Here is a 27,072-nt window from a genome sequence, read left to right on the forward strand (position 1 = left end):
CTATTCCGCAGCTACTTCCACGCTTTTGTAGGTTCCAGGTGTCAAGAGGGGAAAAGGACTACATGGGTAGCTTGGAAAACAGCAGGGCATGGATCGTATCCTATTCATCTGGCCTAGATCGACAAGGAAGACTCCGGTCAAAGGGAAGTCAAACATAGAAACCTATGGCAAACAGGACTCTGTTTTGCACACGTTTCTTAGTGATGGGATCCGAAGCAGTTTCCTGAGGCCACAAACTTCATCTGCCACCTGCGCAAACGGAATCCAACAACCATTACCATAAGATTTATGTTTCCAAGCAACCAAGGACAAGAATTCCGCATACTTGCCTGCCTACGTGTTTTGCTGTAGCTTATTTCTCTCTTTAAAACAGTTGTATAATTCTCTATAAATACCTATGTGAAGAACGCATAACAAGTTCAGTTTTTGCTTATGTATTAAGTTCAGATTTCCACTCTGTAGTTTGAAGAACTCATTCTCTGTTTTAATATAAAGACTCTGTTTCATGGATACCTGAAGCGTTGTTGGAGTGTTGATTAAGTGCTTATAATCCGAGACCTTTGCAGAGGGTCCCTGCATTGGTTAAGGTTACATTTTACATTTTATTTTGTCTTTCATAGTTAATTGTAAATTCACTGTGTTTTTCCATGATGCTTATAACCATTTTCTAACTCTGTTCATAATGCAACTTGTGTCATCTTCTTACTAACTCAGAGTAGTTTACTGTTTTATCTCAGCACATAATAGTTCTTTTGTTTCACTACTTTCTAGTCTCTCATGAGTAGCTTGAAGTTGATGTCAGTAGCGTAGATTGATTCATTTCATTTGCTGTTCATTAGTTTTTAGATTTTGAATTAAACTGGTCAATGCCATTTTATTGTTAGTTTAGTAACTCATGTTGTAAGTGAATGTTTCCAAAAGCCCTTTCAGTTGATGGTTCATCTTAAAACTAAGTGGTGAAATATTTCATTTATGAATGAGTCTTTCTCTGCATTTTTATGTTTACTTTTTCTTAGAACAATGAAGTATGAAATCCCTCAAAATGCTATCACAAGGAGGTTGTTCTCCCAAAATTGTGTAGCAGAGTGACAAAGCACTTCATTTAGCTGTTATAGTAGATTAGTTGCAATTTCACTTTTAGTCTTAGTCTTTCATTTAATTTCATTGCAATTTCATTTTCAGTTTTAGTTTCTCTTAGAACAATGGAGTATTGAATCCCTCAAAATGCTATCACAAGGAGGTTGTTCTCCCAAAATTGTGTAGCAGAGTGACAAAGCACTTCATTTAGTTGTTATAGTAGACTAGTTGCAATTTCATTTTCAGTCATAGTTTTTCATTTAGTTTTGTTGTAGTTCCATTTTCAGTTTTTCATCAAGTTTTGATTCCGCAATAGACTAGATAGTAGTTGTAATCTCATTTTCAGTATTTCATTTTTGGTTCATCATAGATTTTTGGTTCATGTTTTGGAAACAATCATAATAGCAAGAAGAGAAACTTTGTTTTCATTTTCTTGGTTAAAACTTTACTTCCAAATCTGGCCTAAAGCACTTTTAGTTCTCATTTCATTTCTCTAGATTCTTAGCAGCAGTAGATTTAAGATTGTGTTAAGTACACTGCAGAACATTAGGAATTAAAAGATCAAACCCCCAAAACAACATAAAACTCAAAAATAGTGAGGTAAGAAGGGTCATCTAGCACATATAGTGCACTACACTTCATCAGTTTAAAATACCCGGATTGATAATTTATGTAGAGCAATTTAGGACACTAAATTGGCCAAACAGGGACATCACATTGAATCACTTAGGGATACCCATGTGAGGTTAGAAAAACACTTGCCCAAAGTAGGAGGGATTGTGTGAGGTGACATTTGCACTTTCCCTAAAGTTATACAAACACCTTGGGTCGTTTCAGTGAAGGTATTTCTCGGTCTTTGGGTCTTTTCAGTGAAGGTATTTCTCGGTGATAACAATACATAAGTTAATATGACACATACTTTAGTACAAAACTGTGTGAAATTGGATTGATGTGAGCATATAGTGTAAGTATGAGAAAGAGAGAGGACATGTTCTTTGAAACTCTGGTTTCTTCAAGGCTATGGCTATTTTTGAATTACATATATATAAGTATGTGGCAAGATTCAAAATTGAAGAGGAACATATAAGGAGACGAGTATCTAATTTGTAAGGGTGAATTCAAGAGGAGGAAAGGATTTCCCAAAAGGCTGAGTTGATCTATCATCTTATCTCTTTTGTTGGTTGGTGGAGTTCCCACCTAGGGTGCAGTTAGCTGTGCCACAAAGGCATACATACCATGAAATAAACAAAATGTCATATCCCCAATAATTAAATTTATCTAAGGAGTATTGTCAATTTTGCAGTTCTGTTTCCTACTTAATTATTTTGGCACTTGGCCTTGGGAGTTTTGGAAATTAAATTTTGCAAGGAAAGGAAGACAACTTAGGAAAAATGGGTCGAAAATCAAAGGGTGAGTTGTGGGGGCCACACAAAAGGGAAAATCGAACCCTTAGGAGGAATTCGACCCACATGGAGGGAAAAATGATCAAGGGGCTCGATTTGGTGGGGACCACATGAGGAGGAGGAGAGCAGCTACAAAAGGCAAAGACAAACTCATTTTTGGGGTTCCTTGTTCATTCATCTAACTTAGAGTTTGCTTGTGCTGATAGCCAAGTCAACTGGTGCTTTGAGCATAGGAATTTCCAAGGAGAAATTCCAGCCTCTCTTTTAGTGGACTTTGAGTGCCACCCTAAGGAGGAATTTCTGAATTTAGTGGGATGGTGAAAATTGCCGGAGTCGTGTTATAATGCAACCCATTCCTTAGCCAGTTCGACTTCCAGGGAGGATGCAATAGTCAAGTCTGCACTACTGAGTTGAGGGAGATAAGAGGGGTGTTTTGGCTGGGGAATTTAGCAGAAATTACACTCAGATTGGACCAACATTTGTGGAGATTTTCAGGGCCAAGCATTGCAGATTTTGTGAGTAGCAAACGTGCCATTTTAGGGCCTGCGTAGTAGAGTTTCTGGGCAAAATTCGTGGAGCCGGGTTCATCTCACTTGGGCTAGATTTTGGGAAGAAACTCACTCCATTCTTTTGGGTGAAATTTTTAGAACATTCCTACAACTGTTAGAGTGGAGAAAGTGACATATTCAACAACAGTGGTTGTGGAGGATGCAGTTTCTGCTAGGGAGGGCGTAGCACCAAAAATTAGGTAATTCCGGGAGGTCAGAGTTAGCCCAATTCCTTTTTGGGTTTTGCTGAACTATTCTCAAGGAGTACATGCCTAATTCTGCAGAATTTTTGGAGGTGTTTTGGGCCCTCAAATTCCAGTTTGCCTACAACAACAGTGCAAATAATTTTCTGGGTGCAGCGTACAGCCTATTGGATCCATTCGCGTGGGGGTTTTCAGCTATATTCACCTGGGTATTTGCTTGCTTTCATAGCAAGCCCAGGTGCACTCTTTCCACTCCCTATTGTAACCAAAATTCCATGATTTATCAATAAAATGGCTCAGATTCCTTGTTGCTGCATTATGGGGTTTTAATTCTTGTTGCATGTGTTATTTCCAGAATTTTTATGGTTGTTCATATGTTGTAGCTAGTGCATGTCTTTGGTATTTTACATTTCTATTAGGAATATTACAGTGGTATCAGAGCATGTTCCTGGCCAGAGTGGGGAACAAGAGTAGGTGATGCCTCCTAGGTACCAAGGTGTTGTTTTCCAAAGGGGCCGTGGAAGAGGAAGAGGTAGAGGTCAAGGTAGAGAGGGAGTACAAGACCCTTTTTTAGATACTGAGTTGGAGAATGTTAGAAGGGGAATGGAGAACCAGGAGAACTTAGAGGGAAATGAACAATCCAGACAGCGAGGACAAAACCTGGTCCTTACGGAGCTGTTGAGGACATCCTAGCAGATGTTGAGACAGGGCCAGATGAGGATGGATATGATGCAGCAGGTGATGGGCCTACAGGGGAATGGGAGGCTAGAGGCATAACCCTAAGGTGATGGGGGTTCCAGAGCAGGGGAAGGCCAGGGAGGCCAGTACATTCCAACCCCCACACACCCTCTGCGTGGCCAGGTAGGCTGTCTCACAATGCTTCATTTTGTGGACGAGCTAGAGCATGAGAGGGAGCCAGACCCAATTGTGGATTTGGTTAACTTAGTTGCATTGGGTATTGATGAGTACGAGGGACTAGACCCCAGGATCAAGAGAGTGATGTCCTTTGGGGAGTACATCCACCTCAAGGAGAGACATACCACTAGGGTTGGGACCCACTATAGAGGGGGGTAGTCTAGTCAGGAGGTGCAAAAGATAGCGGGGAAGGTCACACTCCCCAACTATGATGGGTCGGCTAAGAGTTCAGCCAGGGCATGGGTTCAAAAGCTAGACACTTACTTTCACTTGAACCCCATGCGAGAGATGGATGCTATCTGGTTTGCTATGCTACATCTAGAGGGAGATGCACAGGAGTGGTGGTACCACAACCTGATTACACTGGGGCACATTCACATCACCTCTTACACCATGTTCACGAGGAGATTGATTGAGAGATTCGAGAGGAAGGACCCTAAGCTACATTTCAGGGAGTTGGCCCACCTGAAGTAGACATACAACGTAGAGATCTATATCTCAGAATTTTAGAGGTTTGCCGTGATGGTGTCGAATATCTTAGAGGCCTGGTTGATTATGCTATTTGTGGAGGGGCTAGCTGAGCCATTGCGTGGTTGGGTGAGGGCCTACAAGCCCACGTCCTTATTGGACGCTATTTCCAGGACCTGGGACATGATTGACACAATGCCCAAGACCAGGGCCTTGGTACCCACCAGACCTACTACCCCACAGGGGAACTGAGACATTTACCCACCTCAGAGGGAGGGTGGACGTGGCCATTTGGATGAGGAGACTAGGAGGGATCTTAGGAGGAGGAAGCTATGCTTCACGTGCCAGGAGCCTTGGGCACCCAGGCACAAGTGCACCAAGGGCAAGGCCCATTACATTGAGGTGTATTCAGATAGTGAGTCGGATGAGGAGATTGAGCTAGGCACAAACTAGGGAGATGAGGGGGCGCAGTCATTAGGGGGAGCACCACCACCACCCCATGGAGGAGGACCATTCGCTCCATCTGGGGGAGTTCTCGCTTCCCTTCGGGGAGTTCTGAAGTACTTGAGACTTAGGATCAGAGGTATTGTTCAGGTGCAGCATGTGTCAGTCTTAGTAGACATTGGGGCCACCCACAACTTTATTGATGCCCAGATGGTGGAGCAGAGGGGCATTCACATAGAGACATTTGAGGGGTTCTCAGTGTTGGTGCCAGGAGATCGGACGATGCAGTGCACAAAGTATGTTCCCAGCTTGACTCTGACGATGGGGAACTACTCTGTCACTGACCATTTCTTTGTGGTTGATGTTCCAAACACCAACGTGGTGTTGGGTGTCCAATGGTTGTACTCATTGGGGAGGGTCACCACTGACTGGTAGAAGTTAGTGATGGAGTTTACGGGCCCAGATGGGAAGTTGGTAGTGCTGAGGGGAATGCATTCCTACCCACCCCAGACAGTCTCCGCTCATCGGATGGAGGCAGATTTACCACACATCCTTTGCGCTTATATGGTGTGGCCAAATAGTTCTGGAGTACCCCTGTTGAAATAGGGATAATAGGTTGCAATTGGCCTTGACTTCCTCATTGTGGCCTACCTCTTTCTAGGCTATGATTGACCCGCATTATTTTTGGGTACAAGACCTTGTGTGCAGGCTGCAGGTTAGTTTTATGAAATTAGTTTGATATTGTAAGTGTGAAGACACAACCTCAGGTAGATCAAAGTCTTATCATCAATGTTAGAAAAATTGAGTAGTTAAATGTTGCACAAAGAGGAAATGTTGTGCCTAACTAGATAGCTGAAAATTAATTATAAGAGAGAGAAGATTAGATAAGAGAACATCTCTTTTCTGAAATTGGTAGTCTCCATATGTCCATGAAATGAGGTTGGTGACAACAAATAAAGGGGAATACAATATTTATAATTCATGTCTATAGGGACCATTATGGGGAAGTCTTTCTAATACATGGATCAATCAGCTAGTAGGGTGTCTAGCGACACAAAATTGGTAAACATGCTCCTATCTCTTTGTCATTTCATCATTCTATTCTCATTGTGTATCACATCTCTGCATATCCCTGAATTTATTACACATTAATGAAGTGTTTCTACATCAAGAAGAGGAATGATTTCTAGAGGTGGAATATAACTTTACTATTTTCAGGTATCATTTTTCCAACTTTAGTGATTTTCTTGTTGAAGTTTTGCATGAGAAGGGAATTCACTTTGTATTTACTATTTTTCTATAATGACCTTATGATCCTCTTAGAATCACTTGGATAAAGGGACCTTATGATGTTTGTATAAGGATAATATTGCTTTTGAAGTCCTATTGTGTTGATTTTGGGTTGATGCATGGATTCTGGGATGATATATGATAGTTGTCTTTACCTTTTTCTTTAATTACATTGTATGTTAAATGGTTTTGACGTGAATTTCCCCAATTTGAAAGAAATGTGTTCCCATTTTAATGAGCGACCATTTGTTTTGTTTGAGTGAAGTCATTACCCACTTATACATATATTAATGATGCAACTTGATGGAAACAATGCACTTGTATGCTCACATTTGTTTCGGTTTTGTATGGTCATCCTAGTTTTTGGAAATGCACTTGTTACTAATTGTTCCTTGTTACACCCTACAACCGCAACTTCATACAATGTAAGAAGGCAGGCAAGCTTGCATGCAATGCAACCTAGTTAGAGTCAATATAAAATTTTAAGACATGTTTTTTTCTTTCACAAATTGGATATGTTTGGATAGTCCTTAATACCTTTGAATATGCAATTTTATTAATAAGCGCCATTTTTTATACTTGTGATAACTAGCCGTTGCGATTTATAATTTTGTTTGCAGGCCAAGTGCGATATTTTTTAAAGTGGTCGAGGCTAACAAGGATAAGGTTGAAGTCTCTTTCCTCAGGCCATACAATCCTTCAAGCAGTTGGAAGATGGTGCCACTAAATATAGACAAAAGGTTAGTTTGTATCTTTTCAATTTTCCCGCGATTAAAAATATTGCAAGGGAAATTTTTTCTTATGCTTATCCTTATCTGTCTTGCGCAAAGGAAGGTATTGTGTTGTTTTTGCTTTGAATGAACATGTTGGCTTTGATCCTTATTACAATGGATGATAAGGAGCTTATTGGTGGGAGAATTTTTTCTATTACTCATGAAGTAACTTTGACATACATTTTTTTCATTTTGTTGTCTACCTTGTCTAACTGATTTAGAATTAGGATTTCAAACCAATTTTAAGGTTGCAACTTCGCTTAAACTGTACCAACTTCGACACGGGCACAAGTAATAGCCTCTATGGAATATGAACTGTTAGATTTCAGAAAAACCCAACATATTTAATTCCAAGCAATAAATCACTGAACAAACACATAGCTAGATTCCTAACAAATAATATTTAGCTAAAGCAAATTATGATCTGAATCACATGAATCACAAACAAAGTTTTGCCCAACAAATCAATTCATCATTAATAGAACTCAAAACTTACTTGGGCTCCCATCTTCGTACAATGGTCCAACTTAGAAAATACAGATTATAATACTTTGGATTTGATCCAACAGATCTGCTCTCTTGTAGATATGGATCTTCAGCCCCTCTGCACTCCCTTGGACCCAACACTCACTCACTGAGACATTGCTCTCAATCTTGTGCTGCCGTTGTATCTTTGGCTCAACCCTTAGGCTCAATTTATAACTTTTCTAAGCTAAGATTGACAGCCAAATTTAGCTCATCAAGTTAAATGAAGATACATGAATTAAATTTAGTTAACTTTCTTATCTTTAGCTTTCTTTACTTTAACTTAAGTATTGGTGATAAATTTAGCTTGCATTTCATGCATGTCACATACAACACATCCACTTGCATGCAACTCATTTGTACACTCTGCATGTCACATGCATTCAACATGGAAAATCCATGTGTCACATGCAAGCTCCTAGAGAGGCAAAACAAGGACCTTCTTGCTAGAAGACCTTCCGCAGGTACAAAAGTACCTGCTCGAGCTACAAAAATCAACACTCCCTCTTAGCGAGGGAGGTACTTTGGAAGAACCTCCTCCACCTGGATCTGTTTCCAATCCCACCACGTCATCTGTTGTTGTAGCTGCTCTCTTTGAATTGGAAAATTTCCGTATTAATTGCTTCAGAATTTGCTTTGAAGACCTGTTTCTCCCAACCATGCTCCTAGGATCATGCTCCTAAGCATCCATCAATGTTAGCTCATACCAATTGGTCTTGATAGATTTGGAAGAGGCCTATTTCCCATTTGCCATATTAGAACGCTAAGTCCCCGGTATCAACACAATCTTCAAAGCTTTATGCCCAATCCCTGTCACTAACATCGATCCTTAATCCAAGATCCCCTTGGATCTGCTTATAGGCTGGCCCTACAAGCTGTACAACTTACCCTTCCTGACACCAAGCCTGACTGCTGTGTCTTGGGTAGCTCCCTCTGAACATATGAATACTTGTCCCTTCTGGAACTCAACATCGTACCTTGTGTCCTCTAGAGCTGAGACTGAGAGCAAGTTCGTCTTCAGCCTTGGGACATATAACACCTCTGCTGCCTCTAGAGATCCTCCTGATTTCAGCTGGAATATCATTGTTCCAACCCTTTTCACTACACGTATGGTACTCATACCAACTCTCACATGCATGTCTGAATTTGTCTCTGAAACACTAAGGAACACATCCTTCATTCCCGTCATATCGTGAGATGCTCCATTATCTATGAACCTTGCATTGTTGTCCACTTTCTGGGCACTTCTAAAACTAGTGCCAAAAAGACAAGCAACCACCAATGAGAACTCATCAAACTTTGCTGCAAAATCTGTATCTCAATTGATGTTGCAATCTATGCTTTTCCTTTGTCTTTCTTTTTGTTTGGACATTGACTCCCATAATGGCCTGTCTTTTGACATGCAAAGCACTTGAATTTGTTCATATCTTTATTTTTTCCATCCTGAGAAGATCCGCCCTCTCCTTTGTTCATCTTGGAAACTCTCTTGCACTTTCTTACATGACTTGAAAGAGCAACGTTCTCCTCATCCCTTTCACCTTTTACCTAGTTGCCATGAAGAGCCTCCTCACGAGTCTCCTCTTCGGTGAAGTCATCCCACAACCTATCCCAGGTTGGGAGTTTATCTCGTGTCGCGACTCCTAAAATGAAGGCACCCCACTACTTTGTGAACCCGTTCAGAGTTGTCCTTACCAATTCTGAGTCGAAAACTTTCTCCCCTAATACAACAAACTCATCTTGTACTTGATATATTTTGGTGAGATAAGAAGAAATGGTTTTGTTCTTGGACATCTTGGTGTCATTGAGTTTCTCTCTGCGCACCATTTTTTGATTCTCGTTGTTGCTTTCGTATAACTTGGTCAACGCCTCCCACATTTCTCTGACTGTTTTCTTCTCGGATATATGAGGAATAATATGGTCCTTCACTACGTCCAAGATAATCCTCCTGGCTTGTTGTCGCAAAATCTAGCAGGCCTTGGAGAGGGGTACCCTACAAGGCTAAGACTCGACCAAGTGACAACCATGGGGTAGTGGCCCACTGTCACCACAACGAAAACCTCCTACTCTCTACAGATTATCACCGATGGGAGGGATTCCAGTTTGTGAGAAGGTCACCTAATAGGTTTTCTAAGATTTAAGGTGAAAGGTGACCTAAGGCTTTCAAGGGAAAGGCTCAACTTAAGTACAAGGTTCCACACAAGAGATGAGGCAATTCACTTTCCTTGCAAAGCCCTAGAAGAAAGCAATCTATAACCTAGGGTTTGATTGATTGGTTGAGAGTTGGGATACCCAAGGCTAAGATGAGGAGAAAGGGTTTCCAAAGGTATATATCAACAAGATTCAAGCACATGAATCCCTCAAACAAGCCCCCAAGTTAAAGCAACACAAAACTAGGGTTTTCCCTTAGGGCAAACAACTAGGGCAAAGAAGTTTATGGACAAGATTGGAGTTGATGTCCACCAAAAGAAGAGATTTTGTGGCAAATACACTCCTCTTGATATTTAGGCTCTTCAATGCCAAAAATCTACCTTGCCTAAGGATTCATACCAAGCCATAGTGAGCTTGGCTTTAAAGGGGCCAAATTAGAGAGAGAAGAATTGATGGATAAAGGAAGGGTTTCATCATCAACAAATAGGCCAGTTCCTTGTTCCTTGGGATCATGGAGTCTATGATGTGATGGATTAGCCAAAGGTTTTCTAAGGATGTTGAAATCTTGATGCCCTAGCACCAAAACTCAAGCAATTACCTATGCAATGGACAATGGAATTTTCATGGGCAATTTAACTACTTAGACGAATAACTGAAAACTGAAACTAGTTAACTTTCACCTAGATACAAAGTTCCTTAACAATTCATATGCAGCAGAATAGAAAACACAGAGATAAAAACACAAGCACAAATTGACACAATTTTCTTAGGAACCCAATAGGGAAAACCTACTTGCTCGATGTGGCTATTTTATTGATTGTCCTTGAGCACTTGGATCTATTACAAAGCAATTTGTCTCTTTGAGAAAGCGTTATGCTTCTCTCTCAAATCTCAGCTAATATAATTAATCTTGGTTGGCCTTGATCCTGCTTGATCTCGACCCTCTAGCACACCATTGTTCCTTTGTTGCCTCCTTGACTTGGTCTGCAAAACCTGCTCTTTTTTGCTTGATCTTCGCGCACTAGAGACTCCTTTTGTCTGCACATAACCGGTTCTCCTAAATCCTAGCGCACTTGTGGCTCCTATTTCTTAGGATACTCCACAATCTAGGCTCTCTCTCACAAACTCATGAGCTTTGTCTTGTCACAATCCTTTGTGCACAAAACAATTGTAATTTACTTGTGCCTTTGTCCTTCCTTTATAGATTTGATCCATGCTGAATAGGCTAGTTCAAATATAGAACTCAAGCTCTGATAACGAGTTAACTGATAATGCCACTTGCTCTCCTTCCAATCATCACTGGAGTTGTTAACTCGTGCTCTCTCCAATCAACACTGGAGATCTAACTCGCTTTTCCTTCAATCAAGACTGAAGACCCAACTTGTTCTAACTTAACTCGATCTGCCAACCAATCCTGTAGTCAAACTGATGAAGACTTCCACTTAACTGAAGCTCCAACTCTACACATGCTAACTTGATGATTATTCCAGTAAACTGGAAATAAAATCACCATCACTGAAGTCTAACTCACGAGGACAATTCGAGGTCTTCATTGGCTAAGGCACAAGTTAGAAGACCTTGGTCACTACTTTTTCAACACTCTCTCTTAGTGAGGAAGGTACTTTTGGAAGAACCTCTTCCACCTAGATTTGTCTTTAACACTACCACATTATCCGCTGTTGCAACTGCTCCATCTGAACTAGAAGACTTCCTTGCTACCTGATCTGGAACCTGAGCAGAGAACCTGTCATGTGACTGGATGCTCTACTATCCACTAACCTCAATCCTGTGCTAAGTCATTCTAGCATGGTTGTGTGTCTGTCTCGATCCTTTGAGACACCCACGAGTTTTGCTGCCAATCCCCTAATTAGTATGGTCTCCCCCTCTCTGTCTGAGGGTTAACCTTTGCCAATCCTGCTGGCAAACTTGGTACTGTCCTTCTTACCTTGTTGCTAGCTATTACCAGCCCAGTCAACCACTGTTGGCCCATGCTTGTCACCTAAGATCCCCTATCCAATGACTCCTGCACAATAACACTGCGTGCAACTCTTTGCTAGCTACTGCATCCACAAACTTGGGCTCCAAAGCCTCGCTCAACTTGAATTGTGCCCATCTATTGACTATGTTGTCGTATGACCTGTATGGCCTCACATTTACATTCGTGCTATCTTGGTGATTGGCTGACACTCAACCTAACAGACTTTGATAGCTCTCTTGTTGCCAACCTTGTCTGTCTCATTGCTTTTACTCTATGAGCCTAGTACAACAATTTCTACTGGCTGTCAGTCCTTGCTGGCCTTGCTGCCACTGACAGTCTTGTCTTCTCCACACTTTTCCCCTATTGGATGCCTTGATCTGCAACCCTTGGTAGACATTGAATTTGGTCCAACTCCTTACTACCTCTGGGCTGCCACCCACTATTGAGCCTCCCTACACTGGCGCACCTTGGATGCGACCCCTATTTCCATGGGTCGATTCCTTTGCATGGCTACTGTGCCAACTGTTGGCTACAACAATCGCGTATGTTGACGCTCCTCCTTGTTGTTGTCAATGTCAACCTTGCTCCTGTGTGCTGATTCCCAAAATCTACTGATGCTCGAAACTGTTTGTGTTTGTCCCATATGTTGTTGTGCTGCCGCAACCCATTATGCTTATGTTGTGGCTATTCTGTACCACTACGGCTCCTTTGGTTGCCTTCGACCCGCTGCCCGTTGTCTTCGATGACATGTCCTTGCGCTCGGTCCGCTTGTCTGTGTTTGCTTGCCATGGCTGTGCGTTGCTGCTAATCTACTGTACTTGAGGCTATCAGATTTTCCCACGCACCTTCGCGTTGGTCTTGTCTTGTAGCCTTCTGACTCTTCCTCTATTGCGTCCTGCTGAGTTGTCTACCTAAGCTAAACTTGTTGCTGGCTGTTGTGTCTCTTTCGCGCTCCCAACTGCCCATTCTCCTCGATCCGATGTTGCATCCTTTGTGGCCCTTCCTCACTGACCTCGTCTACACGATTGTCACGACCTTGCGGTTGGTTGACTTGTACGTTGGCTACTATGGGCTGCTTAGACAGTTGAGCAACAACCCCCACCCATGGCCTTTGACTTTTGTTTTGTTTTTAATTTTAATTTTTTTTTTTCATTTAAAAAAAAATGGCCATTTTCTTTTACGCCCCTTTTTTTCTTTTCACGAAAAAAATTGTCAGTCTTCTCGGCCCCAAAAAAAATTCCCGTTCGTACTCCTCTTTAAAACTCTAGTGCAAGCTTTATCCCTGATCTGCGTTGTCCACCAACTGGTCAATTTGTCGCTGGCCTTTATATTGATCTCTTCTCTAATACCATGTTAAATTTCGATGAAACTTTGCAACTACTTAGATGAATAATTGAAAACTGAAGCTAGTTAATTTTCACCAAGATACAAAGTTCCCTAACAATTCATATGCAGCGAAATAAAAAACAAAGAGATAAAAACACATGCAAAAATTGACACACTTTTCTCAAGAACCCATAAGGGAAAACCTGCTTGCTTGATGTGACTATTTTATTGATTGTCCTTGAGCACTTGGATCTATTACAAAGTAATTTGTCTCTTTGAGAAAGTGTTCTGTTTCTCTCTCAAATCTTAGCTGATACAGTTGATCTTGACCGGCCTTGATCTCGCTTGATCTCGACCTTCTAGCACACAATTGTTCCTCTGCTGCCTCCTTGACTTGCTCTACAAAACCTTCTCTCTTATGGTTGATCTTCACGCACTAGAGACTTGTAATCGCCTCTTCCCACATTTACCCACTTGTACCGGTTTACCTAGGGTAAACATGAGCTGGGGGTCACTATGGTAAGACTGAGCCTCCTATATGACCTTAAGGAAATGGAGTTGACAACTTAAGACCTTACTGACTTCCCTCAGGTGCTACAGGACCTCCAGGAATAACCCAACCCCTCCAGGTGTCCAACCCCTGAGCTAACTCTCTTTTTCACTAATCTAGAGCCCCAACCGCTCCCTTGCCAAGGCATGCAAGCGACTGTAGCCCTCCAGTTGCCCTGATAAGCCGGCCTCCATGCGATTTTGGAATTTTCTAGTCAGTTCTATGCCAACGACCCCGAATTCTAAGCCACTTTTTTAGGGCCAGGACTTAGGCCTCTGCCCGGAACTCAATGAAACTTCCAAAAAAGGTAAATGACATAGAAACAAAGCTTATAAACCAAAAATTGAACAAGGACTTGACCCGACTCCTCCCAACTAGGACTGAAATTCTGTCAAACATATGGTAAACATGCAACCTACAAGTCATGAATGCATATTTAAACATAAGGATTTGAAAACTTATCTGAAGTTAAACAAGAAGGGCCAATACCTTCTCACAATAGCTATCATAACACCAATTAGTTCATACATTTATTAACCGCACCTTCATGAAATGAGATGTGACAAGAGCCATACTTAGAACTGTCAATTAACCATGCTTATAACCAACATATAACTAGATAAATAACAATGAGAGTACAACCATTTAAGCTACATAATAACAAGTACATTTACTCATTAAAACAAGAGGAACTTAGCTCTTATTAACCATATGCAAAAACCAACCAAGTCAAGGACTTCCATGTACCACCCGACCATAGATTGGGCTGAACCAAATCTTTCTTTCAGCCAATCACCCTCGTGCCATATTCCAAGCATGAATGTGGGATCTCATGGGATAAGCCAATCCATAAACAACCAAGTTGTTTTCCAAATGTGAGAAGCATCCATCTGAACTTGATGGTAGACAACAATCACATCCATCTTGGTAAAGAAGTGAGCCCCATGCAAGTGGTCTAGCAGATCATCTATCCAGGGCAAAGAGTACCGGTTTTTTACAGTGGCTTTGTTGAGGGCCTAGTAGTCAGTCACAAGGCACCATTCATTGATCTACTTCTACTTCTTCGGAATGATGAAGGCATGAGAGGCACAAAGAGACGACTGTGGCTCGTTATGGCCCAACTACAATAGCTCCTGGAGTTGGTGTTCAATCCCCTCAGCCTCACGAGGAGCAAGGCGATATGAGGGGGCATTGGGTAAAGATGCTCCAAGGATGAGATCGATGGTATGTTCAATGGGACAAGGAGGAGGGAGGCCTATGGGAGGCTCAAGGACATCAGCGAACTCAAAGATTAAAGGGGCCATGTCCTATGGAACCGGGTGGGTAGTATTATCAGGTTCGATAAGGCACACCAGACACAGAGAGATGCATTTGTTAAGAATGACTTGGTGAATGGCCTCATTTTTTTAAAGGAGAGTAGGAGTCTTTAGCGCAGAAGAGGTGAGGAAGCATGTCCGACCATCTTACTGAAGGTGATACTGATTAGTGCGGGTGTGATAGATAGCTTGGCGTTGAGTTTGATAGGGAATGCCATGTAGAAGGTCAGCACAATCAAGAGGAGACACATCGTAGACCATGGTATCATGAAAGGGACCAATAGCGAAAGCGATGACACAACGTTAGGACACCATGATGCAAGGGCCATCCTTATGGACCCATCCCAGTTGATAAGGCATTAGGTGAGGAGTGGTGGGGAGATCAAGGTGCTGCCCCAGGTCTTGAGTGACAAGATTCTACTGACTCCCATTGTCCAGAATCCACATAGCAAGAATGTGTTTCATTTTACAATTGTGAGTAAATAGGGGGGTCGTGGAGGTCGCATCATCATCAGTAGTCATGAGGAGCAAGGAAGGGTCAGGGGCTATATTATTATTGAGTGAAAATACTTTAGAAGGCGAGGGAGTACTAGTGGAGGCCTCAAGAGTATAAGCAAAGAGTGCTTTAGTAGGATGTTGACTCTTGAGTGCCCGACACTCAGCATAAGAGTGAAAATGAGAACGGTGGAAGGTACACCAAGGTCAAGATTTGGGAGAGGTGGGTGACGCAGGGTTGGAAGAGGAAGAAGGAGTAGGGCAAGATTGAGGAGATCGAAGCTAGGGAGACACTTTGCGCTCAACAACAAGAGCCCGTAGAAAGGCATTGTCCAAGGTGGTACTGTAAAAGGGCTCAAGTTCTCTTGAAACATAATTAATAGACCATAATGAAATTTGGGTATAAGTACCCCTTCTGGATCATGGATGTGGAGGTGGATATGGAGCTTGAAAAAGAGGTCGATGTAATTCTACACTGACTGACCATTCTGTTGTCGAAGCTGCAACCATCTAGACATCAAGTTTTGTCGATGCCCTAGTGGATAAAAGTGGTTTCCCAAGGCCTGGCGGAAATTGTCCCAAGTCTGGAGAGGATGGGAGGCAGAGGTCAAGGAATAAATGGACTGCAAATCCACCACCAGAATTCAGAGGTTAAACCACCTCCACCCTCACCATACCGTGATCTCACCTAAAGCGGTCCCAAGATCACAAAACCAAACTGAGTTTGGATGCCTTAGAATTCTTTCACCATCCCTTGAGGATTTTTCCTGTCTCCACCCACCTGTTTAGGCTTTCCCGGAGAAAACCATCTCCACCCCCAGCCCTTGGGATTTTCCTGAGACCACCTCACTTGGATCCAAAACCTTCCGACAATCCAAAGCTCAACCAAGAATGAATCCCATCACACCATGGCTATCCGAAAATGGCAAGGCAAGGCTAAAACCACTGTCAAAACTCGGCAAAATCCATGCCACTGACAACAAAGAAACCAAAATACACACATGCATATGTCATGCATGCCAAAACCAACTAGGAAACCATACATGCAATCTTTTACTTGCAAGTATTCTTGCTGAAGCTGCCTGATCCAACCTTTCCTTACTTGATCCTTGCTTCCTTTGCCTTCCTTGTCCTTCCTTTGCTTTCCCCTCTTGCTTGCTTTCCTTCTCCTCTTGGTACTCTTCTCCTCCCAAAGTCTAACTCCAAAACTAAACTGACAAAAAGCTACCAATTGATGCTCTGATATCTTTTTATTATTGATGCCTCTAATTTCTTCATTTTCCCTCTATTTTCCTTCAATTTCCTCCTCACATTCAACATGTAACCTTTCACCTCCCTTTTCTCCTAATTTCCTTTATTTTCATAAATAAAATGCCAATAATACATTTTTGCCTTTTCAAAGCCTTTGCTATTGCTTTTGCCAATTTCCCCTTAGCCATAGACACACCAAGTGATGCCCACTAGGATATTTTTTCCAACATTCAACTTGGAATAAGTGTCCCTTGACCTTGGTCTTATTTTTCCTTTATTAACTTTTACTACATGAACTTTTGACCCGGGGCTGTTACAGACCCCTCCCCCTTAGGGGAACACCATCGTCGGTGTTCTATGACACCTACAATTAGCAAAACGGCTGAAAAGCATAAGATACTGCCCATGGAGCTTTATAACTTAGCTCGCTGCAATATTTACAATGAACAACCTGCTCAAAAGCAAAACCATCATGAAAAACATGACAACATGACATTCATACTGCTGATTGGAGCTTTATAACACAACTCATTGCGGTATTTGTAATAACATCCATACATGAATATGTATATATACCAAAACTGCCTTGCCTCAACTGAAAAACAATGAAGGATACATAGCCCGCATCTGATCAATCATCTCCCATGTAGCTTCATTGGGCCCAAAGTGCTTCCACTGCACTTTAACTTGCTCGATTGCTCTATTCCGGAGCATGAGCTGTTTCCGCTGCAATATGCACTGAGGTTCCGGCTGGAATTCTCCTTTTGGTTCCACTTGCAATACAGACCAATCAATAACATGATCAACATCCTTTACATATCTTTTAAGCAATGAAACATGGAAAACATCATGGACTTTCACTGTCAGAGGCAGTGCAAGTCTATAGGCCATTGGTCCAATCCTCTCAAGGATCTCAAAAGGCCCGCAATACCGTGGTGCCAACTTGGCACATGATCCAATCCTCAAGGAGCTCTTCTTGGGCTTGATGCGCAAATACACATGCTCCCCAACCTGAAACTCCTTAAATTCCCTGTGTTGGTCTGCATAACTCTTCTGCCTATCTTGTGTTGCCTTTAGATTCTTCTTTATAACCTGCATTTCTTGTTCCATGTCTGCCAACATGTCCGGTCCTATAAATACCCTGTTCACTGGATCACTCTAGCTGATGGGAGTATTACAACTCCGCCCATACAATGCCTCAAACGGACTCATCCTCAGTGACTCCTAGTAACCATTGTTGTAAGCAAACTCAATCAATGGAAGGTACTCCTCCCATCTCCTCTGTTGATGCATCACATACATCCTCAACATATCCTCCAGAATCCTGTTGACCCTCTCTGTCTGTCCATCTGTCTACAGATGATAAGCTGTACTGAAGGCCAACTCTGTCCCCAAACCTGCAAACAACTCCTTCCAAAACTTGGAAGTGAACTTAGCATGTATCTGTAACCCTGTTCTCCTTACCCTTGATTTATCTGATGTCAAAGTCAAAGTCATTGATCGTGGCAAACCATGTAGCTTGCTTGACATTCAGATTCGGTTGGTCAAATAGATATCTCAACCCACTGTGATCGCTCATCAATACAAACTCCTGCCAAGAAGATAATGTCTCCACATCTTCAATGCATGGATAATAGCTTCCAACTCAAGATCATGAGTCACATAGTTCTGCTCATGCTCATTCAGTTTCCTAGACTCATAGCATACCACTTGTCCCTCCTGCATCAAGACCCCACCAAGTCCTCTCTTGCAGGCATCTGTACACACCACGAACTCTTTATCTGGATCTGCAATCTTAAGAATTGGAGCATTTGTCAACAACTGCTTCAACTGCTCAAAACTTGCTGCACATTCCTCTGTCCATTCAAATTTCTTCCCTTTTCTCTGCAAATATGTAATAGGATATGCAATGCATGAGAAGTTCCTGATGAACCTCCTATAGTAACCTACTAATCCCATGAATGATCTGACTTCATCCACATTTTTAGGAGTTGCCTACTCCATGATAACCCTTATCTTTTCTGGATCTATTGCTATGCCTTCCTTGGAAACAACATGTCCCAAGTAATGCACCTCTGTCTGAAAGAAGCTGCACTTGCTAAGCTTGGCATACAATTGATGCTCTCTTAGCAATCTCAATACTGCTGCTAAGTGCTCGACATGCTCTTCCTCATTCTTAGAATATATCAAGATGTCATCAATGAATACAATAACAAACTTGTCTAGATAAGGACGCAACACACTATTCATCAAGCACTTAAAAGTTAAAAGTAGTTGGAGCATTAGTCAAACTGAATTGAATTACAACAAACTTATAATGCACATACCTGGTCCTGAAAAAAATCGTGTAGATGTCCTCTTCCTTGATGCGTATTTGATGGCATCCTGATCCTAGATCAATCTTCGAGAACACTTATGCTCCCTCCAACTGATCAAACAAGTCATCAATCCTCGATAATGGGTACCTGTTATTGATCGTCACCTTGTTCAACTGCCTGTAATCAATGCACAACCTGAGAGTACCATCCTTCTTCACGAACAATACTGATGCACCCCAAGGTGATACACTTGGTCTAATATATCCCCTATCAAGCATTTCCTTCAGCTGCAACTTCAACTCTACTAAATCAGGTGTGCTCATGCTGTAAGGTGCTTTTGATGCTGGTGCTGCCCCTGGTACCAACTCAATAGAAAAGTCCACTTGTCTTTGAGGCGGCAACTCTGAAATCTCTGTTGGAAACACATCCTGGAACTGCTGCAAGATCGAGTACCTGCTCAATATATCAAGATCCTCAACATCCTTACCTTTATCACTAGAAATATGCACTACAAATAACATATACCCTTTTTCGCAAATGCGCCTAGCTTGCATAGCGGTGACCATCTTTATTGATGTAGGCTTCTTCTTTCCTTGCAAAATTCTCTTTTCCCCAGTATCATCCAGACACTCAATAGCCTTGTCGTAACAATCTACTTTGGTCCCGTGAAGGTACAACCAATCCATACCAAAAACCTTCTATATGATCCCAGTGTGTTAATTTATGGTATGTTCTATGCTTAGTGCAGTTTACTTCAATTTCTTCTTATTAGCCATTATTTAGCAATCATATTAACATAAAATAAAATGTTGATAGAACATTAATAGATCGACAGAAAATAAGCCAAGACAAGAGACACCAGAGATGGCGGCTAGCCAAGGACAAACCCCAATGTGGGGAAACCCTTTGATCAATTCTTCTATAATCTTCAATAGTTCAACAGAGAGAGAAATAGTACAAATATACAAATCTGTAATTTTATGATAAAAGCAACAAACCCTAACCAGCAAAGTCAAAGTTGGTCAAACAAGATAGAATTGACCTCCAATAAGCTTGGTCAATATCCTAGTCAACTCGTCCTCCAACAACAAGAAGAGGTAGCTCAAAAACAGTCTGAAAAACCCAGTCAAATGAAGTCAACAAAAGTCAACCTATTGCCAGAAATTAGGGCAGTTAATTCTGGTCAAACCTGACGTTAGAATGCCTCAATTTGCGTGCCAAAATCTGTGGCCTGCCTAGGACAGACATCCACACCAAAACCGCACTTCAAGCAAGTCCACTCTGGTCAAAGATACCATTTGCAGCTCTGGTCAATGCAGTGAAATAGTTCTGCGTCCTTCTGCGTCCTCCTACTTCGTCCTTCTGCATCCTCTTTCCTCCCACGTGAGAGCTGCTCCTTTGTGTGTAAACCCAATCAACTAAGGAGAGAGAGAATGTGAGAGATGAGATGAGTGAATAATGCCTCAACCTCACTTCTATTTATATGAAACGTTGAGGATGCGTGCCACACATTTAGCTGCTGGCCAACCTTGACAAATTGTCAAGTAAATACAAATAAATTCATATCTCCATATATACTTGTCGGAATCGGATGATCGTTAGATCAATCCTACACCTCTCAACGAGAGGAATCCAAGAAAAATATCAGCTGCCATAACTAAGATGACCCACATGGAGTTTGGCCCTAGTTGCCAATTTTAACACAGTGGCATTACATTGAGATGTGCTGCTGTAGGCATACCATTTAGCTCAAATGCACAAGCTCTTACCCAATGATGAACTCTATATCAACTACCATAAATAAGATGACCCACATGGAGTTTGGCCCTAGTTGCCAATTTTAACACAGTGGCAGTACATTGAAATGTGCTGCTGTAGGCATACCATTTAGCTCAAATGCACAAGATCTTACCAAGTGATGAACTCTCTTCTTAGTACCTGTAGTCAACTGCACCAACCAAGACTCTGCATGCACTTCTTTTCTTAAGCCACACTTATCCACCAGGTCAAGATTAACATAACTATAATTAGATCCAGGATCAATCAAAATAGAAACAACTCGACCATAGAGCTTACCTTCCATCTCAATAATGGATGCTTGATGATCTGCTTGCTTGTTGTCCACAGCTGCATAAATCCGAGGAATGCTATGACCAACATCCCCAATTGTTTGTGCCTCCTGAGCACTATAGATTTGAGGCCTACCACCCTAGTACAATGGACAATCCTTCTTGCGATGATCTTTGCCACATATCCAACACTACAACGGTCTCCTACTCATAGTTGCACGAAGCGCCCCCCCCCCCGGTTCCAAGCCCCGAAGCGCGTCCCGTACGGAAGCGCCTAGGAAGCTTGGCCGGAAGCGCGCTTCCGAAATTTTTAGACGCTTCCTGGAAATTTGGAAGCGTTGGCGCTTCCGAAGCGTGCTCGTACGACGCTTCCTAGACGCTTCCCAGACGCTTCCCAGGCGCTTCCAGGACGCTTCCAGGACGCTTCCAGAAAAGCTTCCAGAAAAGCTTCCGGAAAAGCATTTAGAAAATCGTTTTTTTTTCAATTTTTTTTTAAATTTTAGGTGAGTTTGCTTGTTGGGGGTGGGTCCACCTTGGGTTAGGGTGACAAATGAAAGCAAAAAAAAATATAAATATAGCAGATGCTCCCTCATGGTAATGTTAAATTCTTAAAGTAAAAGTGACATTCTCCTTTATTTTTCATTTTCATCCTTTTACTTAAATTTTTAACATTACCATGAAATGACTCAGAATGTTTGAGAGTGGTTCCAGCCTCATTGGACTTCATATGGAGAAAATAGAATTTCATATCCTATTCAAAATTCAGCAGACTTAACAGTTTTCAGGTATTCAGGATCAATGGGATTGTGTCATTTCATTAGATTATATCAAGTATGAAGGTATGCGATTAGCATTTAATCAAGAGCACCAAGCCCTATATGTACCCTGGTGTTGGTGGTGTTAATTGTTGAACTCCTTTGTCACGCGGCACACCCTTAGCAAAAAATTACCTTTCAATCAAGTCAAAATCATCGATCAAACATGTTAAGCTTTTTCTACCATATTTTAAGTCTTGAATTAGGTAGTTTGATCAAAATTGGGCAATGTTGACTAATATCCCTAGACAATCGAGGTAGAGGCAAAGGCTAGACAAGAGGAGAAGAATCTAGATTCTAGATCATTAATGTACAATGGATGTTATATCTATCTTGATTTATGCAAAAATATGCATGTTTTCATGTCTTCTACAATTAATTTGGTATTTGGAATGTTTGTTTTGAGTATAAATGCAAAAAAATATAAAAATATATATATATAGCAGACGCTTCCGCGGACGCTTCGCTTCCTAGATTTTTGGAAAATGACGCTTCCATGCTTCCGCTTCCGCTTCCGCGCTTCCGCTTCGCTCCCGCTTCGTGCAACATTGCTCCTACTATCACCTCGGTTCTGCTGCTCTCCATGTCCCTTCTTGTTAATTTTAGTTAACAATGTTATGTTCTATGCTTAGCATTTACTTCAATGTTCCTTATAGCTCAATAACAATTTCCAATTTACAATAGCAATCACAATAATCACATTGACAGTAAAAGCAGATAGAATATGAAACAAAATTTAGAAGACAAGCCAAGACAAGAGGACAATAGATTTGGTGGATTCCAGGGAAAAACCCCAATGTGGGGAAAACCCTTTGATCAATTCTTCTTATTATTAAATCAAAAGTTCAGTTGAGAGAGAGTACAAAAGTCAAATTGATTTGCATAATACCAAGTCAAAACAACCCTGTAAATTTCTACAGTCAACTGCGGTCAAACTTCAACCCTAACAAGAAAGTCAACGCTAGTGAAATCAACATCAAATCTTCCTCAAAGTAGCTTGGTCTTCTTTGGTCAAACTGGGCTTGCTCAGGAGGATAAATTCAACCCAAAACAACTTGGTCAAAATCAGTCAAAGGAGAGAGAAAACTGTTGTAATTTTCCGTGGTCAAACAATAGTCAACCTTGAAGTCAACGCAGGTCAAACAACCCAAAATTTCTGTTGCAATTTCTAAGTCTAACTGTTAGAAACCCTTCATGTACTTTTCTGATTTGTTTCTACCTACTTGTTCTGATTAATTAACAAGTTATTTACCATGTAAATACTGACTAACCATGACTTAGCTCTTTGAAACCATGTAAGACATAAATAAGATATAGATGAGATTTTGAAGTTCAACACATGCGGGTTTTCCTTGAATATTTTTCAAGAATGGGTTGATTCCTCCGAGAATTTCCCCTCACGTTTGAAAAGCTTGACCAAATAATGGTTCCTCTACAAAACTTCACCACAAATCATTAAATCGACATGAAATTAAATAAGTGCAATGGAAAGAATTCCTAGAGATACATCTATTATCCACTAGAAGATTTCTTTTCCTAAAGCAAATAAATAATTCTTATGCTAATATGAGATAGTTGCATACTAACATAACTTGAAACAAACATGAAAGAAACAATGACATGATGAAATGAGTAGAAGCATAAAATAAGTCAAGAATTTACCACATATGCAAGGAGAAGAACTCCATCACGCTTTACCTCAAAGACTATTGTATTATATTACAAGTAGTGAATACAATTCGACAAAGTCTCCTCAAGCATAATAGCTCGTACTACTTCAACATGATACAATATGAGAACCCATAGCCTCATTATATAGAGAGTTGGGAGCAAATCCCAAGGAAGAATGCATGTGAGAACTGAACTTGGAGCAAATCCCAAGAAAGAGCAAGTCGAGTTCCAAGTGGAGATGATAGAGACACTAAGGCAAATCGAATTCCTCATGTGGAACCCAAGGAAAATCGAATTCTCTATATGAAATAGTAAACATATCCCTGATTGAACCAAAGCAATGAGATAACTCGAGTCAAACCAAATCAAGCTCGAACCAAGTGTTGCCACTTTAGATGATGATCCCCAAGATGCTCAGTGCAGATCCCTGGGAACTGTGTGATTTCCTCTAAGTGAAACTCTTAATCCTCCATAGTGAAGTGCTAAGTGTAGAAGCACTCGAGCTAACAGTGAGAGAAGGCCCCACGAAATCCTCAGTCCAAATATTCCATAGAATATTCCTTTAGTGCATGAGTTCCTTTAATAAATTCGATTTTCCACATGTGCAACTGTTGCTTTATCTTTGGGAAATTCGATTTTGCCAAATAATGGTGTATTTATGATGCAGTGTGTTCAATCATCTTCCACATGTCCGTTGACTCAACTCTTTGACTTAGGATAATTTCCAAGTCATTTCCACATGACAGAAAATGCCACAATTTCCACTAAACTTAGTAAATGTGGGTTTTGAGGGTCCAAAACACATTATTAACCCCTCAAAGTGTGTCATAGTAGAAAGTTGAGGGTGAGAGGTGTAATTTTTATTACTCATACCCCATACAACTTCTTTAGACTAAACTTATTACAATTTAAATACAATTTTATTTGCATATTTTAACCTACGAGAAATCTAAAAAATTAAAAAATGACTACCTAGACATAACCAAATTCCATGAATTTTTTTGTGTGATCTAGTATGGTAATATAGATCGACTCTAGACGCTAATATGTGTTAGGGGTTCAACCTTCAAACTGTCACCTCGACTTTGGGGTAAAAAGTGAGTGAAAAAACTTAGAAAATTATCCGCCTCTAAAAAAGAAGGGATAATTAACCCGATAAAAAAAAGCACTCAAGGTGTACTCATTTGCTGATCGAGTCCAACATCCTAGCCCTGTTACAGACTCAACAATCATCATTACTAGTATCACTTATTGCAATTCCCCGTAGGGTGTGGAATTTGGGTACAAGAAAGATGACGAGAAATAGAAGTAGAGTTAAAAAACTCTGTTGACCGATGATATCTGATGGTACAAGTGTCCTTTGGATCATCATTGGGCATGGAGTCTTCATACAATCATCAGGTGCCACTCCTCTACTATAGTGGCCCACAATATCATAGTAGCAGGATTCGGCGTTGGCAGAGCTAGTTGCAGTTAGTACACGTGAGACAGTGTAGAGCTAGCTGCAGTGTCACAATGTCAACAAGATGGAGTTGGATGACAGTTGCAAAACTAGTTGCGGTTAGTACATGTGAGGCAGTTGCAAAGCTAGCTGCAGTGACATGGGCAATGTGAATTGCCTAGTTGTAGGATGCAGGTGCAGTTCCAACCAATGTCACACGGTTTGAGTTCGAGTTCGAGTTCGACAATGATTAAGTTCGATTCGAATTCGAATTTTTCGATCAGGTTCAAATGAGGTTCGGAATTAGGTTCGATTATACATATTTTTCAATATATATATATATTTATATTTATATATCTATATATGACAAAGTAATAGAAAATTCAAAATCTATCCATAAACACATGAACACAAATTCTTATTAGTAAACATACAAAATTAAAAGACAAACAAATTTAAAAATATATATATATATATATATATCAAAAAGCTAACAGACGTATATATATACAGCGAAAAGCTAACAGCCGGACTACGCACAATCGTCACCGCTACTTACAGAGCGGACCCATTGTGCGACTGTTTCCCATTTTCTCTGTCAATACGAATGAATCTTATCTTGCCGGACGACGCACAATCATCACTGCTACTTTATTCGATAAATAACACAGAGCAGACCCATTGTCCGACACTTTCCCATTTTCTCAGTCAATACAAATGAATCATATCTTGCTTTCAGTATTTTCCACATACATATATTTATTTAAAACAGGGACCGACGATGTCTTGGTTGATATCGATGCCATCCTTACGCACCATCATTCTCCGCGCTGCAGTCAATTCTTGGGGGTCCGCGCCATCACGATATTTCTTTCTTACCATATCACATCGCCATCACAATATTTCTTTCTTACCATATCACATCTCATCTCTGCAACTATTTGTTTACCGACAGTGACGTTGAATAAGACTGGCCAAATACTTGGGGAGGGCGCGCCATCGTGATATCTTTGTTTCTTACCAATTCGCGTCTCAGTTCTTTCAGTATTTTGGGTAAATTTTTCCAAGACTGATATTGAATAAGAATTCAAATTCGCCGAACCTGAACGAACCTCAAATTTTTTTACGGGTTTGGCGAATTTCGAACCTGAAGCTTCAGGTTCGCCGAACCCTGTGACTTAGGTTCCAACTAGAAGATTCCCAACATAGAACTACGTAGTCTAGTTTCCAGTGCAGTAGGACAATGCAAGTTGCCAAGAGGGAGCAGAGTGATTTCTCGTAGGGAGATCAAGACTCAGAGGGAGTCTAGCTTTAGAGGGAGCAACCCTATAGAAGCTATTACTTTAGGATCTGGGGAGATCAGAGTCATTATTGCAGTAGTTGCAACAACAATGCAGAAATAGCAACAAAGCAGTAGCAACAGCATGAGTAGATCAGAGTTTGCACAGTAGCATGATGGACAATATTCTCTTCATAGTCATTTCCAGTGACAGGGAGATTGGTCAGCTTGGAGAAGATTAGTCAGACATCAGCAACGTAGAATTTTCTAGATGCAGGAGAGTAGTATTGGTGGAGAAAACACCTTCCTCGCTAAGAGGGAGTGTTAACTAGAGCTAAAAGATGATGGAGTGATGATCTATGTTGGTAGATTGATAACAACATTGATTGGCTGATGTTAGAAAAACAGACAGGAGTTACAGGCGTATAACCTGCAGTCATAGTCATGGATTACTTGATTCCTATCTGATTCTTCCTGTTTGTCACTGCACAAGATTTGTTGGATGCCATTTCTGAAACATTTTAGCATAGAAATTCACATCTTTCCAAGAATCTTCATGCTTACCCATTCATTGGAGAATTTTGCTTTAGAAACTGGCTTTTTCTATAGTTGGGCTTTCATTTCTCTCCAATCTTTATGATTTAATGTCTAGTCCATATATTTTTCTTTAGCTTTTGTACAGTAGACACATTTCTCGGTTGACCTGCCACAGACAAAGCTGCCCATCGTGTTAAATCTACTTAGCCCCCCTTACATGCTTACTTCAAGG

The 27,072-nt window shown here is 41.0% G+C and overlaps 1 protein-coding gene across 2 annotated transcripts in view; it reads left to right on the forward strand.

The window, feature by feature from the left end:
* The window catches only part of LOC149224278 (putative rhamnogalacturonate lyase B), a 441,880-nt gene that overhangs the window by 21,045 nt on the left and 393,763 nt on the right, over nucleotides 1-27,072 (forward strand). Inside the window, exon 3 of one of the 2 annotated variants that reach the window (XM_089386060.1) lies at nucleotides 6,969-7,088. The exons of the other annotated variant lie outside the window; for it this stretch is intronic. Within the exon in view, the coding sequence (XP_089242186.1) occupies nucleotides 6,969-7,088 (120 nt within the window). The remainder of the gene's footprint in view (nucleotides 1-6,968; nucleotides 7,089-27,072) is intronic. 2 annotated transcript variants of the gene reach the window in all.

This window comes from Pinus tabuliformis, chromosome Q (assembly GCF_031772625.1).
Source record: "Pinus tabuliformis cultivar Carrire ecotype Pingquan chromosome Q, CPIR1, whole genome shotgun sequence".
NCBI lineage: Eukaryota > Viridiplantae > Streptophyta > Pinopsida > Pinales > Pinaceae > Pinus > Pinus tabuliformis.